The sequence below is a fragment of the Apis mellifera genome, linkage group LG4, assembly GCF_003254395.2.
Source record: "Apis mellifera strain DH4 linkage group LG4, Amel_HAv3.1, whole genome shotgun sequence".
Taxonomy (NCBI): domain Eukaryota; kingdom Metazoa; phylum Arthropoda; class Insecta; order Hymenoptera; family Apidae; genus Apis; species Apis mellifera.
This window is the reverse complement of record NC_037641.1, coordinates 10,119,384-10,139,657: the sequence shown is the minus strand read 5'-3', so window position 1 is coordinate 10,139,657 and position 20,274 is coordinate 10,119,384. Positions and strand designations below refer to the sequence as shown.

Below are 20,274 nucleotides of genomic sequence, written 5' to 3'. Positions count from 1 at the left end.
ATTATCCTTATTTCCGAGAAAATAATATTATTTTTATTCGAGTATATGGATATATCGAAAGAAATAATCGAACGATAATTATAATAGGTGTCCCAAAATTAACGCAAGATTTGAATTAAATATAAAAAAAAGTTTTTAAAATATAATGAAAACACGTTGTTGTATCGTATAACGCTCCATTTTTACTAAACTTTCAGTTGTCAAACTGTTCTTTTCTCAGGATTGCAAACTTAATGCAAAAATGGCGGCAAATTCAAATCTTGCGTTAACCCTTTAGCAATGGTATTGTTACGTTTCTAACGAGGTTAGCATTTCAGCTATTCGATTCGTAACGTGCCCAACGTCCAAATGTTTCTCCAGGACGATATTGTAAAGAATTTTCCATTAAATCGTTTGCCCGGCGATATCTGTGTGCGAAGGTGGCGGAGTGTCCACGCGATTTCACCCTGTTCTCTATTTAGCGCTTGTTAGCGTCGACAATACGGCGCAGATCCCCCTAACGAGGCCGATGCTTGCATTATGCGGCGAGGGTGTAAGCTCACCGCGTGGTCTCCACGAGAAATGCGAGCGCCGATCGTTGTTGAAATCGTCGAATCGTTATTTCTCCAAAGCTTTCTCTAAAAATTCCATTTCAATGGACGCTATTATTCCCCTCTCCTTATTTTAAAGGAAACGGTCACGTTCTCGTCGTAACGTTTCCTTCGCGATTTTCCTTCGATATTTTTCAGAAATTCGTGTGTATTTGTGATTTCGAAATTTTAAATTACGATGATTAAAAGAAGTAGAAGAAGAAAAATAATATGTGAACAATTTGAACGACGTATCGTATATTTTCGTTCAAGCTGGTTTCTACAAACTAATTAGCTTCTCTGTGGCAAAGATCAACATCGTTTCTTCTTTTTCCATCCATCTCGTGGTTTCTTCTTTCTCGTTACGTTCTGAGAAGACCACCAATCTTACAAAATACTTACACCTTTATTTATAGGAGAAAATTTTAATATACGAGAATATTAGATATAAAAAGCGCGCGCAATTTGAAATTAGAAAATTTGAAAAAAGAAAATAGAAAAAACGTATTTTTGGTGCAACAATTCGGTTTGCAATGGAAGCTGTTGGATCTAATAATAGGAAAAAAGGATTAGCCTAGGAAGAGTTAGGGAAACTTTAAAAAGGGAAAGTGTGGCCATACGTTCCTCCGAGAAGGATTAACCTCCTTGACGTATAATCGGGTGGCAGGAAGGCTATTTGTAAAAACTCGTGTCGAAGCAGGCGTCTCGTTTTTCGTGCAAGGTGGAAAATGTCGTCCCAGTTACGGCTCTGTCGTACATCTGAGGGATTTGTCTCGACCGTCGAGTTGTGAACCGTGTTCGAGAAGCGTTGGTTCTTATATATCGGTTCCGTTTCAGCTTATTTTCACGGGGATAAGCTGGATCTCGTTAAACAATCAGAGTTAAACATCTTTCTTTTTTTTTTTTTTCGCACGATCCAATCGATACTTTCTGATATTCTAATCCCGCGATAAAGATCGATAAAACAAGATGTCTGTTGCACGCTTTTCGTTGGAAAAATCGTTTCCCCTTCGAAATTTATCGCGATCCTTCCGGAACAAATTTCCGGTGAGAAGAATTAGAAGAAGCATCACGCTGAGCAAAATCACCAGGATCTGTCGAGCATTGTCACGAATTCTTACGACGTTCACGTGTCCGTTTCTGGTGAAACGATCAATCCTCTTCTGACATCTCCGACAATTAACCGATGCTTCCAATTCCAATATTGTTCTCGAATATTTTTCGATTATAAAAAAATAAATCGCGCAAACTTTACCTCGAAGAAAAACATATAGGAGGAAGAAATTTTGGAAATTTATTTAAAACTCCTCAAGTTTATCATTCACTTCTTGATTATTTTTCAATTCTGTTCCTGCGTTTAAAAAAAGCTATTTGTTTTTAACAATTCAACAATTGTTGACTCGACGCGGGAAGGGGTCGAAGAGAGAAGGAAGGAAAGAAAGAGGGGAAAAAAAAAAAAAAAGAAAAAAAGAAAAAAGCTCGTGCAAAGCGCGTGTCAAGTGCGATAATCGAACTGTCGGCGGGAAGAGGCGTTCCTACCTCGCCTAGTCGTCCATTCTGCGCGATCCTGCTGCGCCAAGAGTTCGAAAAACGATTGCTGCTCGTAAACCAACCGAGAAAATGGTCAACCTTTGGGTCCTCGTGTTATACGCAATTTCAGGGTACATGAGCGGTCTTGCGCCAACCCAAGTACAATGACCATCCTAAACGTTTCTGCGCCAGTTGCGCCCTGTTCCTTCCTTCGCCCCGCTGAGAGACCAACTGGGAGAAGACAAGGTCATGAATCTTTACGCCCGTGTTCTCTTATGTATACCCACCGGTAAAGTTTCACAATTCGTGGAAATGATAATGAAAAAAAAAAAAAGAAAAAAAAAAGAAAAATGTCATTGACGACGAGAAAAAGGGAGAAAATTACGCGAGAAAGAAAAAAAAGAAGTTTTCACAAGAGGAAGAGAAGAATGAGAGGAGGAGGAAGAAGCGGTTCGAGAAATTGGAATACATCGTTGAATTCATCGGATTCTCAACTGAATGCATAACAATATTTCGAGAAACGGTGCCAAATTGTAAGGGGATCTTCCCAGGGAAGGAGATTCTTCGTCGATTCAAAGGCAATCACACGGTATTCACAGCGGACTCGCATGCAAATCACGCTTAGAAAAACCCTCTTTTTCCCTTGTCGTCCCTCCACTACGGATCGCTCGATGATCCATCATCGGGAAGATAATTTTAAACTTTTTTAACCCCCTCCCTCGAAACTACACTAATTTTTTCACATTTCTTTCGCACATTTTTCGATTCATTTATCATACGATTTTTTTCTTTTTTTATCTTGCAAACGAAGATGAAGGAAAAATTTTAACATCCCTCGATCTCGCTTATCTCGTGTATATTAGGGAAAAAGAATTATCCTAGGAATCGATTCGTGTTCTAATTGCGTTTCAAAGCCGGTATCGGAGGACTCAAGACTTGGGTTGCTTTCGCCTACTGGAATTAATCAACGGCGGATCTTCAAAGATCCGGAGTAGCTGCCCCCTCGAAGTAGTTTGTTTATCGTCGGCGTGGCGGTTGCGCGGCCTGCCTCGATCATTTCCTTTTTTCTTGTCGAGAATTCATCCGATCCAATAGCGCTCCCCGAGTTTCCTAGAAGCTTCTCGCCTCTCTGATCGGCCTACCAACTGACACGCACCAGCCCTCCTCTTCCGGACGAGCTTTGTCGTGTTTTTTCCCTCCAAACTTCCAAGTATTTTCGTTTAGTTTTAAATCCTACGTTTCGTCACGTGCTTCCATTATAAATCTCACAAACTGTATAAAACTATATTTTATAATTAAACAAATGAGACGAACAGTTACAATCGATCAATACTGTTATTGCTGTCCAAGTAATAATATTCTGAAAAATTACGATTAATTAGTAATTGTTAAACTTGTCGATCAGTTTTAAAAAAATGAAAGCGCGACGCGCAAAGTGGTTAAAAAAAGGTTTGGCAGTGGATTGGAAGAACGGTAGTCGGGCTACATAACGTGTATATATAAATGTTTCTCGGTAATGGAATAATGAATGGATGAATCAACTAATCATCCTCGTGAACGCCGTAGCTCCATCCGTAACTCCCGCTTCTAATCTCGTTAAATAAGATTTACGTCTGTCGACTCGGCACAGTTCTACGAAATCTGGTTCAAGTAACAATCGTCGACTATCATTTTACTCGCCACGGTACTTTAAAGCAACAACGTGTAAATAAACCATAGACGCTGGTTTATTTGATCAAACGGTGTGCTTACACGAAACTAAATGGAACGGTTAACGTCGAACCGGCCCATTGCTAAAACCATCTATCCTTAATTCCTACACTTTTTGTTTCCTAAACAAAAAGTATTCGGAATTTTCATATTTCCAAAACACATTTTTTCCCCCCCAAACGAATTTGTTTAATTTAAAAAAGTTATACAATCGATCTATAAATTAATCTGTCTGTGAAATATCCCCGAGTAAGTAAATTATTCTTTTTTTAAATACTCTGCTCCCTGTTACATAATCGAATCAAAATATATTTTCGCAAACTCAGTTTATTTGTTATCCTCGAGGTTCAAAAGAAAACCCGAAATTGATACGATCTCGAAAACTGAATTGAACCGAACGTTAAGAAGATTAGAAGGAAGAAGAACAAAGAAGAAGAAGGAAAAATATTATCTCCGACGATAATAACTTCTTTAAAGGAAGATTTACGCCCGTTGTATAAATCGATCGAAAAGTATGCTTAATTGAAAAAGGTCTAAAAAAGAAAAAAAAAGGGACCGACAACAGAAGCTTATTTGTCTGTCGAATCTCGCGCGCACGGACAAGATCGGGGCAGGGGGGAGGGGAAAGCGCGTGATGGAAGGGCGATCTCGTGTTATGCTCGAGACACGGCGATGCCCTCGAAAAAAATGTTCTCGACTCGGAGAGAGAGAGAGAGAGAGAGAGAGAGAGAGAGAGAGAGAGAAAGAAAGAGGGAGAAGGTTTACATTGGTGGGTCGCGGTTGGTGGCGGTGCTTCAAAGGCGATCGCGTGTTTTGCTAACATCTCCGAAAACAAAGTGTAAACTAACTAGACGTCCACTCGATGTTTACTCAGCACCGAGAATCCCGCCGCGGGAGATCCGAGAGTCGTTCTCTCTCTCTTTCTTTCTCTCTCCGTTTAATAACAACCGTGCTTGCATCTTTTTATCGTTGGAACGTCATCGTCGTGTCCTCCGAATTTCTTTAACCTGTCCTGTAACACGATCCTAAATTCGTCCACCGAGATTCGAGAACGAGCGCGTTTTCTTTGAAAATAACTCGGCTCCCAATTAGAAAGAAAGAAAGGAAAGGGAAACTTGGGAATTCGGAACCAATTTTTCTGCCTAATTGGTTCGTTTGAATCATCGTTAAGAAGAACCATCGATTATTGATACCGTTACCGTTAATTAATGCTTAAACGATGCTAGGAAGATACGAGTGCCGGATTTTAAAAGTTATTCCCATACTTACTTTTCTTATCTTAATTTTCAATTTAGATAATTACTCGAGTACCTGAAAATATCGTAATAAAAAAACGTCACAAATTAAACGAAGAAAGATGAATAAGCGCTTCAACGATGAATCTTCATTTTTAATAAATAGTTATTTGATGGCCACACGAAGCCCACTTCCTGTCCCTCGAAGGATCGAGAGAGAGAGGGAGGAATTCCGTACACGCGCGACTGTCGAAGAATCGAACGACTCCATCTTCGGTCGTCGTTCCTGTTTCTGTTCAAAATGTTATTCGTTCCCCATTGAAAGAGGACGGCGGCGGCCGTTCTAAAAAGACGCGCGACCACGTTTCCTTTTCGTTAAATCCGCAGCAGGACGCGCGTGTATACCAATGTATTCGCAGAGTGGGTCATTGTGGCGGTTTGTCCGGTAACTTCAGAAGCTGAGAATTGTATACAAAAACGCTACACTCCCTCTTTATCCAATCATCTCTGTATTCACGCCTCTGAAAGTATATTCTTTCGACGTGCCCTCCTTTTCGACTTTTCGAATCTGCCTCTCGCCCTAATAACGAAACCAACCCAAATCGTACGAACTTGCTTCTTCCTAACTTGTCCGCCTAATTTTATATCCCCTCACCTTGCAAGAGATGGACAAATTTCATTAAATATCGTATATTTTTGATTTAATGAAGAAAATATTTGAAACGAGAGAAATTTTGTTTGATAAAAAATAAAACGTTCGTAAAGGAAGGTTATTCCTTAATAATGAAAGCAATCGAAAATCGTACGAACTTGTTTTTCCGCTTAATTTCTATGCTCATCTTGCAAGAGATGGAAAAATTTCATTAAATATCGTACATTTTTGATTTAATAAAGAAAATATTTGAAACGGAAGAAATTTTGTTCGATAGAAAATAAAGCGTTTGTAAAGGAAGGTTATTCCCTAATAACGAAAGCAACCGAAAATTGTACGAACTTTTTCCTAATTTGTCCGCCTAATTTTATATCCCCTCACTTTGCAAGAGATAGAAAAATTTAAATATCGTACATTTTTAAAAAAGCGTTACATTTTTCCATGATTTGATAAAGAAAATATTTGAAACGGGAAAAATTTCGTTCGATATAAAATCGTACAAACTTGCTTTTTCCTAACTTATCCACCTAATTTTATACCTCTTATCTTGCAAAAGATAGAAAAATTTAAATATCGTACATTTTTAAAAAAGCATTACATTTTTCCGATGATTTGATAAAGAAAATATTTGAAACGGGAAAAATTTCATTCGATAGAAAATCATACGAACTTGCTTTTTCCTAACTTATCCGCCTAATTTTATACCTCCTCATCTTGCAAGAGATAGAAAAATTTAAATATCGTACATTTTTGAAAAAGCGTTACATTTTTCCGATGATTTGATAAAGAAAATATTTGAAACGGGAAAAATTTCGTTCGATGGAAAATAAAGCGTTCGTAAAGGAAGGTTATCGAATTCGTTTCGAATATGTTTTGGCAAAACTCGCGTCTAAGGAAACTGCTCGGATTACAGACAAAGATCCATTGTATTCGTAATATGAAGAAAAGCAGAACTGTATATCTTCTGAGATATCATCTACCGGTTCGTACATGCGATATCGAATTACGAGGTTGTGTCTGCCCTTTTCGGTAGTTCGTTACAAATGCCGTTGCTTCGTAATAATGCACCATTATTTCGGATTTTACAACGTGTCAAATTTATTCGTTCTCCGACCAAGTAACGAGTGGATAAACTTGAGATTTTTTTTTTTATAAATAAAATCCTATCGACATTGAATAAACTAATACCCTAAATAAGATTTCGCTAACAGGATTAATTTAATCCTTCTATATTCAGACGCGCAAATATTCTTTTTTTAATGGTTTACGACATCAAAATTATATGTCTATGTTCCACTTCCATTTATATTTTCGTAAGGGATTTTATTCTGATTTAATTATTCACGCTAAACGTAAAAACGCTGAAATGAGAAGCGTTTGTAACTTGTGAAAAAGAAAATAAATAAATAATTGTAATATTGCTTGAATACTTGAGAAACTGCTCGCGCATCTATAAATTATAAATATTATCAGGTTGTATAATATCGATTGTAAGAAAGATTGATTGCAAGAAATTGATCCACCCCTTAATTAATGGCACGCTATAAATATTGATACCGGTCAGAAACGCAGTAATATACATAGTCATAAATTCGAGGAAAAAATGTGCCATACTATCCTTTACTGATGTAACCAAACGCCAATTACCGATGTCTCTACGAAGTGGAAGGCGAAACCTTATAGCGAGGACCGTGATCCGGGATTCATATTCTTGCTTTATAAATAGAAGGAACACGCTACTGGTCGCAATATTTTCTATAATATCGCATATCCTTCCAATTCCTTTTCGTTATTCGTTTGTCTTTTTCCCCTCCTTCCTACATCCATCTCTTTACGAAGCTCTGAAAATGAAAGATAACGTTCTGAATCTGATTCTTCCATTCTTATTTCGATCGATTCGAAATAATTTTCGATCGAAAAATTAGGAAATTTTTTGTTCGAGCATAGGATTACAGGAAAAACGCGTAGATGTTTGTATAAATGTATTGCGAAGCAGGGAAGGCGCGAGGCGCTGATTGGGACGAGATTATAAATTTTTTCCACCCATAAACCGGAGGAATATGAGGTCGTAAACTTCATTCTCCGGGGCTTGGATGCTCGTATTGCTGGCAGCCGCACGAAAACCACGGAGGATCCGTAATAAATGTATGAGGAACGACCGCAATAGAGGAGCAACTGCGTGTCTTTTACGAAGTTACCTGAGGAAAGGTGGCCGCCGCCCATCTTGCGGTGAAATTGCGCAGCATCGAGCAACGTCGGTTCCCTCCTCTTCGGATGGAATCGGATAACAATGGGCGGCGGAAAAATCTATATTGAAACATTATCTATAAAACGGTCGCCTCGTTTCACATTCGTGTTTTACATTTTAGAGAGGAAAGATTTTAGACGTGTTTCAAATATGAAGTTGCCGGACGTTGAGCGAATTGAATCACTTAGTCGGACGACATTCTATGATCCATCTTTTGTGCGTGCAAATATTGGCTTTCTTTCGTCGAGCCGCATTGGCTGCATTAGAATCAATCGTTTTATAGCCTCAACGAGATTCGTTTTAAGTGCTTTGTCTGTCAATAAAGTTCATCAAGGCTAAGTGTCTAGTGTGGCCCACAGACTAAACTGGAAGGTAGACGAGCGAATGATTGTGCTGTTTGTCACCAATAACAGTGGCGTTGCTCGTTTCGATAAACCGAAATAAAATGTTGGACGTTTAATCGTAGCCGGATCGTGCACGTGTATGTGGGCCAGCGCTGTCCTATCGAAGCACGAGGAAAAAAAGGAGGGAAATTCTGACTTTACGCATAATAGGATTAGTTTCAAAAGGGGTTATGAGATTTTCTTTGAGAATCGAAAAAAGGGGCTCGTTTGCGGCGCGACAGTTCGATGAATTAGCTCTGTTGCTCGAGTATACAAGTTTTCTAATTCTCACAAAAGTGTACGCAGCTTCGTGTTTGGAAGACGCAGGGCAAAGCAACCGGACACAACAGACCACCCCTGTTTTCTATCCCCATTTCACATTCCTCTTTCCCATCGACGCCATATTATTTTTATAACTCGGTTGGACGGCTCCGTGTCACCGTTCGGGACCAACTTAATCCCGATTAAGGCTGGGTCCAAACTCGCAAATCCTAGAATTCACCAATTTCTGAGTACGATGCGTCCTCCGCCATTTTGGCATAGATCCGTGTATTGGAATTCAATAGAACTGTAACTATTTTTTTTCTTAGTATATAGATATTTAGTATTTTTTCAATACGTTCACTTGTCGCGCAAATATTCGAGATAAACTTTAATCCCGATTAAAGGTCCAAACTTGCAAATCCTAGAATTCGCTAATTTTTAAATACGTCATTCACCATTTTGGAATGGATCCATGTATTAGAATTCAATAGAACTGTATTTTTTTTCTTCGATATTTAGTATTTTTTCAACACATTCACTCGTCATCACGCAAATATTCGAGATAAACTAACCCCGATTAAAGTTCCAAATTTAGAAATCTTAGAATCTTTAAGTACAATGCATCGTCCACTATTTTGGAATGGATCTATGTTTTAGAATTCAATTGTAACTATTTTTTTTTCAATATTTAGTAAAAGTTGCATAATATTTTTTCAACACATTCACTCGTCACGCAAATATTCGAGATAAACAAATCAAAGATGGATTGGAATTTGCAAATTTTAATATTCACGAATTTCTGAATAAATCGTCAACCATTTTGGAATGAATCTGTGTGCTGAAATGTGAGGAATCATCAAAAGATGTAATATAATCTTTTGATATATTTATTTATACGTCATAATAATTCACGTTAACTATTTTGAAAGAATCTTTTTATAATTTTTTTTCTTTTTATCATTTATCAAGAACTACAATCTTCTTTTACTTTCCTTATTTGAGAGAATGATAGGTTTATACAGATTATCGAAGAGATATCGTATATAATATAGCTTAACTTTTTAAGTTGAGCAAATCTCTTTAAAAACGCACTCTCGTTGTCACGAGGCATCAGATTCCGCTTGACTTTTTCGAGAAATTTCGTTTATCCGCAAACTTCCTTCGGGTTTCTCTTTTTTAAAAACTTCAACCCGTTCCTCAAGATCGTGGATGATCCCTCCGTGTAAAACCTCGGCCTGTGAAACGGTTGAAGATTAGCTGGTTTATCTCTTACTCTCGCCTTTCATTCTTTTTCAAACCGGTGCCTCGCGGTTGGCTTAAGTTCACAGATCCACGGATTTCCATCGATTTTTGACACTTTCGTTCCTCGCCGCGTCTCGCCCCACGTCCTTCCCCGGCAAGATGATCCGCTTGACTTACTGACCGAGCTTCCGAAAGATCGCCGACACGATATTTCCTCCCCTTCCTCTTCATTTAAACTCATGATTCGATTCAAGTTTTATCGAATTTTATTAAAATCTTTTATTAGAATCTCTTTTATTAGAAATTCGTATTTCTTCTCTCTCCTGTTCACATTGAATTTAAACTAATGATTCGATTCAAGTTTTATCGAATTTTATTAGAATCTTTTATTAGAAATTCGTATTTCCTTCTCTTCCTCTTCACATTGAATTTAAACTGATGATTCGATTCAAGTTTTATCGAACTTTATTAGAATCTTTTATTAGAAATTCTTCCCCCTCTTTTTCACATTGAATTTAAACTATTCGATTCAAGTTTTATCGAATTTTATTAGAATCTGCGAAATTCGTATTTCTTCCCCCTCTTCTTCACATTGAAACTAATGATTCGATTCAAGTTTTATCGAATTTTATTAGAATCTTTTATTAAAAATTCGTATTTCCTCCTCTTTTTGTTCACATTGAATTTAAATTGATGATTCGATCCAAATTTTATCAAATTTTATTAGAATCTTTTATTAAAAATTCTTCCCCCTCCTCTTCACATTGAATTTAAACTGATGATTCGATTCAAGTTTTATTAGAATCTTTTATTAGAAATTCGTATTTCCTCTTTCTGTTCACATTGAATTTAAACTATTCGATTCAAGTTTTATCGAACTTTATTAGAATCTTTTATTAGAAATTCGTACATTTAATCGTTCGAGAAAAATATCCAAGCAAGGGAATAATAAAACGAAATTCCTTATCGATCACAACACGAGGGATCTAGAATTTTGACGAGAGAATAAATCGAAAAAAAAGCGAGAGAGAAAGGTTGAACGGAAATAAGGTATTACATTTCATCCTGTCTCGCTTCCATATAGCCAAAAATTTCAAGTGTCGGTTATCTTTAGACCTGGAAACTTGCTTCTATCCTATTTTTAACGATCGAGCTGCGAAAGGAGCGGGCGTAGCGAATGAAGGGTAGCACGGCCGCTCATTACGTCATGATTAGAATAGTGGGTAGCGTAGATTTGGAAGATTGGCCGGCTCAGCTCCGTGACGGCTGACTTCCAACGGCGTGTTCCAACCTTTCCCCCCTCCCTCCCTCCCTCGGCCAGCCCCCCCGGTGCCCGTTTTTCCACGGTGTAGGAAATCAGTTTTCCGGAGCGCACGACCGCGTCTGCGCTCTCCCCATTATTTCATCCCCTTGTCACGCAGCCGCCTTTACGGGGCTTGATGCGACGTGCAGGTAACCGGTGGAGGGCCAACAAACGAGTCTATTTGCTCAACAAAGCGGGCTGCCGAAGTCCGGATTGCTCTCTGTTTCGCGCACAGTCACAACGATCCTACGAGTCCGGGAAGGTAGTTGGAAACACATCTCGTCTTCAGATCGATCAAACTGTCTATTTCTCATTTCTTCACGCATCAAACGTCTCAAATTTTGGATAAATGTATCGTTCGTTTTTGTTGCATCATAGGATAATACACATTCGAGTAAATTATTAATAATTTAAGACAAGTATCTCTTCGTCATTTGTTCGAATTCTAATTCCGTTGAAAACGGTATAAAAAATTCAAAAGATCGTTCATAGCGATAATCTAGTTTAGGTAAATTGAGCGAAACGGGATGTAAATTGGAAACGTGGCTGCGCGAAAGGTGACGCCGAGGGAAAAGGCACGTGACAAACGTGAAAAAAAAAAAAAGGGACAACGGCGAGAAGGACGGTGGCATTCGGAGAGGAGGCATCCATAGAAGCCGAAAGAAACATTTTTCGGCTCGCTACGATATCTTTATACCCCGGTACGGGCTGCTCGACTCCCCATCGTGAAAACGTCGTCACCCCATGGCGATCCATAGATTTAGTCGTATCCTTGCTTGCGCCCACCTTCGCGGTACTTTTCGTACTTTTCACGATTTCCAGTAGTGTGGGGTACGAACGTCTCGCGATCAGATCAAGGGATAAGTTTGGGAAACTCTTCCCAGAGAATGATTTTTCGCACCGATCGGTGAAAAAATTATTTCTTTCGATTAACGCGTGACGAGCAACACGGTGTGCGATAATTTCGATCGAAAAATTTTACTTGCAAACGTATTTCGAAACGATTCTTAGAAACTGTACATCTTGTATTACTGCCGTTTAAATGGCTACTAGGTTTTCGAGATAATTTCAAAATTTTTTAAATTTTATTTCTAACCTCTTCTGGAAATTGCAAATTGTCGAATACGATTTTCGGGCGAACCGAGTTTCAAAATTTGTTTCGAACGATTCGAGTTCGAAGCCGTCACTACCCGAAAACTTCGAGGCAGATTCGGCGAGCGTATCAAATCTTGGTCCCAGAACGTTCATTACTTCATTATCGTAGAAGAAATTTCCATTCGTTACAGTTTGAAAAATCGGATGGCTCGTTATTTTTTCTGCGAATTCGGGAAATTCGGCGTGTCGTCGACCATCAGTTTACAATGATTTCGTTCTTTGAAATGAAGATAGTTCGGAAAAAAGAAGAAAGAAGAAGAAGAAAAAGAAGAATAGAACTTTCAAAGATATTATCGTTGGATAAAAAAAAAAAAAAAAAGAAGAAAGAAAATTATCAACTCTTCGACGAACTATCCTATTTGTAAGAAGAAAATTTATTTGAAAAAAAAAAATCCTTTCGAATCTCTTATTAATACTCTCGCGAGAATCTCGTTTTTTGGAGGGGGCAGGAGGGGGTGGATGGAATAAATTCCTCGCGTCCCGATCTTTTCCAGACCACCAACAGTCTTTTCCCATCAAGAGATGAAAATCTACAAGACATCGTTCCCAAGAGGGAAGGGATCGGTGCCTTTCTTCAGAATTAACGAGCTTCGCCCCAAAAGCTACCATACGCGCTGTTACGCCCGTGAAATGGCGTATACATCAAAAGGTGCCGACCACCACGGTCAGACGTGTCTTTGGACGTTCAGCCCTTGCAGGTATCTCGTTCAATTGACGATTCAATTGAACCATCGATGATCGCGACTGCATTGATGATTATGAAACGTGATTTTAATTCATAAGGATAATTCGTAGGCATAATGGAACGTAAATGGAGAAATTGCGATTAATTTAATTCGAGGTAAAAAATTCAATTGTCGAACAGGTAAACACAAATACGTATACGTTTGTAGAAAAAGATTTCACCAAAGAGTGATTTTAGGTAAAATTACAGGTATATATACATAATAAAACGTTTAAAGGGAAAGGACGAAAACGAGGAAAACAATTCCCAACAAACAAACGTAGGTTCCCTCAAACGTAGGTACTCGAAACTCGTAGGTATTTTAAATAACATCTCCGTCATAAACGTATAAATTACGGTTGAGGAGATATTATGGTTAGGAACAGGCCTTTAGTAAAATCGGATAAATACTTTACCCAATGCAATTGTTCACCATTGTTACCACTAACAGGATTAACCGATCGACGAAGAAATTCAATATTATTATCATAATGACCGCAAATAACACGCCTTTTATTTCGAGTAATTCTATTTTACGATCTATCCTATTTATCGATTTTACGATCTTTCAACCCAAATTATTCAATGGAGTTTCTCATTGTCTCTTCTCTTTCTTTATACACACACATTCATTAGTACGTTTGTCGTTAATTGCGCAATAAGACTTATCGCGATCGAAAAAGCTTAGAGAAAAAAAAAAAAAGAAAAGGAATCGTAGAGATAGATCGTGATATACGAAAATAGCTGGAGAAGGATATCGATTTCGAAGGTTGCGTGATTCGATCGAAGAGCGTTGGCAGGCGGCTTTTCAACAAAGGGCATTCACCCCCCTTCCTCCCCACCCTCCCCTTCGGGAGTGTGTATTCACGCGTGGACGAACAACGTGGTTCCCGTGGAGAGTTGGTTGCCCGAACAGTACCGAGCAGTACGACGAGGGCGTAGAAAACAGATATCGCGTTTGGATTTGTTTGTATACGCGGGTTCGCGGCTTCGAGTTTAGTCGCGACTGCGCTCCCCACCACCGTCCCACTCGTCTACTCATCGGCCACCTTCGAAATCCCTGCCCCCCGTCGTAACTCCGCGCTGTTTGCACAGTTTACTGTCAAACATTGGCCGCAAACCATCCTGGTGGGGAGAGAGGACGTGGTCGGTGGAAGGGGCGGATCGCGGGTCGCGATTGGCTCGCTCTCTCGTACCCCGCGGAGTCGCCAGCTGGGGAGGCGTGGCCACCCGACCCGTATATATACCGCGCGTGGCGGGGATGACGGCAGATATGCGGCATAGGTTCGCACGAGTAGCACGAACCGCAGTGGCGAATTCGAGGAATCGAAAATAAGAATTTTCCGGTGAAGGGAAGAGTATCGTTAAAAAAGGAAAGAAGAAGAAGAAGAAGAAAATCCTGTCCTTCCTTCGTCGAGATCGCCGAGTCAAATACAGTGATGTATTTACCGTTCGGGACATTTGGTTCGTGTTTGTCCCTGTGCTGTGAACGCAAGATCCCCAACGAACGGAACGATCGTTGTGCTTTCTCGTTTTAACGTAATCCGAGTGGCGAGGAAAAGTGGCGAGCAATATTTTCATACGGAAGCGCGAAAAGAATGGTGAATATGGAAGGATCGGGCGAGCAGCAAACCGTGACAGCTTCGCCACCGCCACGAGTGCCCCTGAAGAGCAGTTTCAGCATTCGTAGCATTCTGCCGGAGGCGTGCGCGGGCACCCCGGCGCCTCCGGCCAGCCGGACCGCGTCCCCGGAGATAAGCCACGTCGACGAGAGCGAGGACTCGAGCGACCTGGACGTGACCGGGGACGGCGGGGCCGAGACGCCGCCGTTGGATTGCTCGAGAAACGCGGCCACCTCGGCCAACTCCTCGGCCGAGCACAAGGACTGCAAGGATCGGCAAAATTCGGACGAGAAGAAGAAATGCGAGAAACCCCCTTACAGTTACAACGCGTTGATCATGATGGCCATCCGCCAGAGCCCGGAGAAGAGGCTCACGTTGAACGGTATATACGAGTACATAATGCGCCACTTCCCTTATTACGAGAACAACAAGCAAGGGTGGCAGAACTCGATCCGGCACAACCTATCGTTGAACAAGTGTTTCGTCAAAGTGCCCCGCCACTACGACGATCCCGGCAAAGGGAACTATTGGATGCTCGATCCGAGTTCCGAGGACGTGTTCATCGGCGGGACGACGGGCAAGCTTCGGCGGAGGACAACGGCGGCGTCGCGGTCGCGGCTGGCGGCGTTCAAGAGGAGCGTGGTCCTCGGCGGACTGTACCCCTCGGCGTACGCGCCGCCCGGATGGCCGGCGTCCCTCTACACCCTGCCTTATCTGCACCGGGCCGCCGCCGCCGGCTACCCACCGGCGACCGGCGCCTACTCCACCCCCGCCGGCTACCCGGCGAGCCTGCTGCCCGGCGCCGCGGCCACCGGCTCCACCACCAGCCTGCCCTGCAAGCCGCAGCCGCTCCCGGCCGCCGCCGCACCCCCCCAGCACGGCCCCTTTTCCATGGAGAGGCTGCTCCAACCCCCGACAGCCGCCGGATACCCGCCCGGCATCGCCGCTTCCGCCATCCCCGTGTCCGCCACGCCCTACGACTTCTACTCCACTCTCAGGTCGCTGGCCGCCCACCAGCACCAGAGCACGGCCGCGGCGTTCGCGCACAACCAGCAGCCGACCACCAGGTACCACCAAGCTCCGCTGCTGAGCCAACCGACCTCGGCCACCGCGTCCCCCGGCAGCAGCCCGGAACCCATGTCGCCCCATTCGCCGCCGGTCACCGTTTGCAATTCGGTCCAGCAGCCGAGATCCCTGCCGCACAGTCCTCCCCAGCTGCTGCTGAAGCCGATCACCGTGCTCACAGGAAGACAGAGCTGAACTTGGCCGATCGTTTAGGCGCCTCGCCGCCGAGGTATTCGCGAGCTTTCCCTCCGCTCGCGCTTCGACGAGCACAACTTGTACGACGATTTCGATTCAATCGACGCCGGAACGAGACATCGGGAATTCGTGGATCGAACCGAGCTCATTTTCTAAACGGAAGAGGATCCTTCTCTCCGATCATCGGTTGCGCTCGCAGGGAGATTCTGGAATCGGATTCTGGAATCGAGCGAGCTTTATGTATCGAGCTTTATATTAGCGACGCTCTGTCGCGGGACAGAAAGAGCGGGCAGAGTTGGGGAAAGAAATCTCCCATTTTCGATTTCGAATTTTTTCGTACGACGTTACGGTCCAACGGAAAGTATCGGAAGTTTAACTTCCCGAACCCGGTTAATGCGCGTGAAGTGTATATAACTTTCGTTTTAATCCCTTCCTCGTATGGATATATGTAAATATTAGGAAATATTTGAAGAATCGAATTAATTAGTTGATTTATTAATTAATATTACATACTCGAAAACCGTCTCGCCGATTCTGCGTATCGTTACCGCGCGATTTGTGATCACGTTGATGAAAAAAGAGTAATATAATTGATAAAATTGTAAATATAATTAAGTGATTCGTTTTAGATGATCTCTCGTCGCTCGATCGCGTATCGCGATCGAATCTCAATCGAAAATGTATTATACGTGTATTCGATTTTAAAAATCGAAACAAGAATCGTATTATTATTTCCCCGATTATTTCGAGATTCGTCGAATTTGTTATATCATGTACATAGATACGTAATTGTTATTCGTAAGATGCGATAGACACGATATATATGTAAATATGTATACACCGGAGGATCGTGAACGTGTCGCAAGCGACACGCGTACGATCCAAATAAATGTTCAAAACTTTTTTAACAAAAATTTACCTCTCAAACATTTGCGAGCGTTAACTTCGAATCCTTTCCTACTTCTTCTTCTTTCTCTTCTTTTTTTTAAAAAATAACGATTAATCTCGTAGATTCCTTCATTCTCTCTGAACACTGAAATTTTTTGCCTTCCTAACGATTGAAAATCGTTTTCACTGAACCCTGAAAAATCCAGGTAAAGATAGAAGACAAGAATTACCTCCTGTTCCTTTGTGAAAACCTCCTCTTGGTTGCATCGCGATTAATTCGAACGATTTGTGAACGCCCGTTGATCACATTGCGCGGAATAATAATATTTGGAGAAAACGCGGGCGTCAGGGGTTGGGTTATAAATTTCACGAAATCGGGAATGGAGCGTGGAAAATGCATCTCTGGGAGGATCGTAAAAATAACAGGCAGAACCCAACGGTTGTCAAAACATAGGTTGGAATAAAAGTTTTCGTCGGAAGTAAAGTCAATGGATAATGGGATGGTGAGGGCGAGGTCGAGGCACAAGGAAAAATAGGGAATTGCTTTACAGCTTCTACATAACCATAAACCTTATCCATCGTCCTTCACGAATATCCTCGTCCTTCGGCTTTTCACCCTCGTTCGTCTTCGATATTGTGCGCCTCCGGTTCCTTCCTCGCCTCTTTTCTCCTTTTCCCTCTCCCTACCCCTTCTCTCTCCCCTCCCCGCCGAGAAAGAAAGTTTTTCCACCAAGTTTCGCAGTTTCGATCGTCGAATCGAAAACAATTCCACGAGACGGATTAGATTCCACGCGGGGGGGATAGGGCAGTGGCCATTCGTCGGGGCCACTTTCACGTGGACACCGATTTGTTGGAACGTGTTGTTGCTCCGAGCGGCCCCTGGATATCGCTATGATACATTGAGACAATGAGGCGTAAATAAGATAATGGCATGCGTGCTCGCGTACGTCGAACGCGAGGGGGGGTTTTAAACGTTTGAAGGGCCGAGAAAGAGACAGCCGACCGATTAGGATTCTTATTTATGCGTATATATATATGTATCGGTGGATGAGATTCTCACTCCCTCTCGATACACGCGTGTTTCGCGTTCTTTCCATCCTTTCGAGGTGAATGGATGCAATTGTCCCGTGAAAATTATATAGGCCGTTGCGAAATAGCGAATGGAACGTGCTTCGAGTCGAGACGAAGGAAAACAACGACGAGATTGGAAAGAAGGGAACGGAAGTTAAATAACTAAATAAATAAGTAAATTCTTCTTCGTCTTCTCTTGAAATTTAAGGATTAGGAAAGGGAAAAAGTTGAGCGTTTTAAAATAATTATCGCATTTTATTCGCGTTTAATAGGGATATTTGCTACGAGAAAATATTTCGTAAGAGAGAGAGAGAGAGAAAAGAAGAAGAAAAAGAAAAAGGAAAAAACAAATAATCGTTTTAAACTGAAACAATATATTTACATTTATAAGTATTACGTCTATTTTTAGTCGGATTTTATTAAAATGAACGTTGACTTTTGTTCGTGAAAAAAAAAAAAAGGAAAAAAGGAAAAAAAAGAAGAAAAAAAAGCAACAATCAATAATATTATCGTATTGCATATTGCAAAGCTATCGTTTAAACGTTGTTTAAAAATTCATTTAAAAGTTCGCATCGTCGACGAAAGAGAGAGAAAAAGATCGATTTCTATACAAGATTTATCAATTAAGAAAATTTATTTATTATTTTGTTACAGCCAGTTCCAACAAAAAAAAAAAGAAAATTATATTTTTTTCACGTAAGTTGCAACAACTCTTCCCAACAATCGTTTGGAAGAATAATTGTTTAAAAAAAAAAGAAAAAAAAAAAAAAAATTCACAATCTATAAATCTCGAACGTTTGTATTAAATCGCGTTAAATTTATGGCGGTAGTTTTGAAGTTCTTAACTATTCTTAACATCCGAGCAATCGATTTATCCACGTAATCGTGGATCGTGGATCAGAAATTCTGCGGATAATTAACCGATACGTACGTTATTAGCGCTTTATTATACGCTGGTATTGCGCATTATCGGCGAACCGATAACAGTTGTCAGCGACATATATAAAGCAAGATTAAACGAATGTTGCATAGCATCACGTAGTTGAAGGGGACGATAAACACTTGCTTGGTCAATTGCTCCAAGTGGCGAGTACTCTATGCGCGTATTACTTCTCCGTGTATACAATAGACATTCTTCTCTATCGAGAAATGCAAAATAGTTTCTCCTTTTTACTCGGCGCAACTCGCATTTCAAATCGTTTTCCGTTTCGATTCCGGATCATTTCGTCTACCTCGATCCTCTCCCCATATCCTTTCAGAGCAATCTCTTAACTCTTTTATTCCGTTAATCTAATCTCAAATTAGAACGTATTGTATAATTATATCCAAATCATCATTGGATTTTTCCCAGTTCGGAGAGTATAAACATTTTCTTTCTCCGTTGGAATAATTGCGAAGAATCGTTAAAGAGAAAAATTGTATCTTTCCCTCTTTTATTCTTTCTGACCGTTACATCGATCGAAGAAGGGGGAAGAAAAAAGAAAGAGATACACATATATATATATATATATATATATAGGTAAGGCCGAGGGGAATTTTAAATTTCGGCTAGCCGCGTAATATCTATTTATACGTATGAGACGACAGAGAGTGCAGGGTCTGCGAAACGCGTAAAGATCATAAGTGTTCCTGGCATTTTAGTAAGTAGTCGGTAACTCGCTGAATTACTTTGCGCTATTACATTATTGTCGATGTCGTCAGCGTTAGTTGCAGAGTCCAGCGACTAGGGTTGCCGTGATGCCTTTCGGGGCCCTTGTAATACCATTTCGCTGATACGTAGCACGATTGTCGCGTTATTTGCACGATAAAAACGTGTGTATTCGCATTCCGATCCGTTCCCAATTGCCCTCGCATCGCGCGGAATGCAAAACAAACTTTTCCTCCAATTTTCTTCGATACTCGCCGAAGCTCGTTCGAAAAACGATACTTTCGCGATTCTTTCTTATTTTCGATTCAACGTGGAGATTAATCGGAGAATTTATTCAACGGACGAACGTTACTTGCTCGGTTTCAAAATCGCCCACGGTTATTTTGACATCGCCATTTTGCGTTCTCACAAGAGTCAGGAACAGACACCCGTAGTAATCTTCTCTCGGGGCGAAATTGGTATAAATAGAATGGGCGCATCGCACATGTGCGACGCATTTGGGGTGGCGCGTCAATAGATTTCAATGGTACCGTGTTACATTATTTTCATCCATAGGTGCGTACACACGTACACGGTTGCGGGGATTGTTGCGGGGATTGTTGCTGCTTCCAGCTCTCGGCCACCCTCTCTCTCTCTCTCTCTCTCTCTCTCTGCGCCGAGAGGAGTAGAATAGTGGGACTGGTTTTGCTTTCGAGCAGAAGGTTTCCTCTTCCTGCAGGGGTAGCTATCCCCCTAGGCCAACGAGGGGATGAGCAGGGGCGAATTTTTAG

General features: G+C 41.2%; 1 protein-coding gene across 1 annotated transcript; it reads left to right on the top strand.

The window, feature by feature from the left end:
• The first annotated feature begins 14,274 nt into the window (after nucleotides 1-14,274).
• On the top strand, nucleotides 14,275-16,811 carry LOC724740 (fork head domain transcription factor slp2). Its single transcript, XM_003250957.4, has one exon. The coding sequence runs from the start codon at nucleotides 14,614-14,616 to the stop codon at nucleotides 15,895-15,897; it is 1,284 nt and encodes a 427-aa protein (XP_003251005.1). The 5' UTR covers nucleotides 14,275-14,613; the 3' UTR covers nucleotides 15,898-16,811.
• The last annotated feature ends 3,463 nt before the right edge of the window (nucleotides 16,812-20,274 follow it).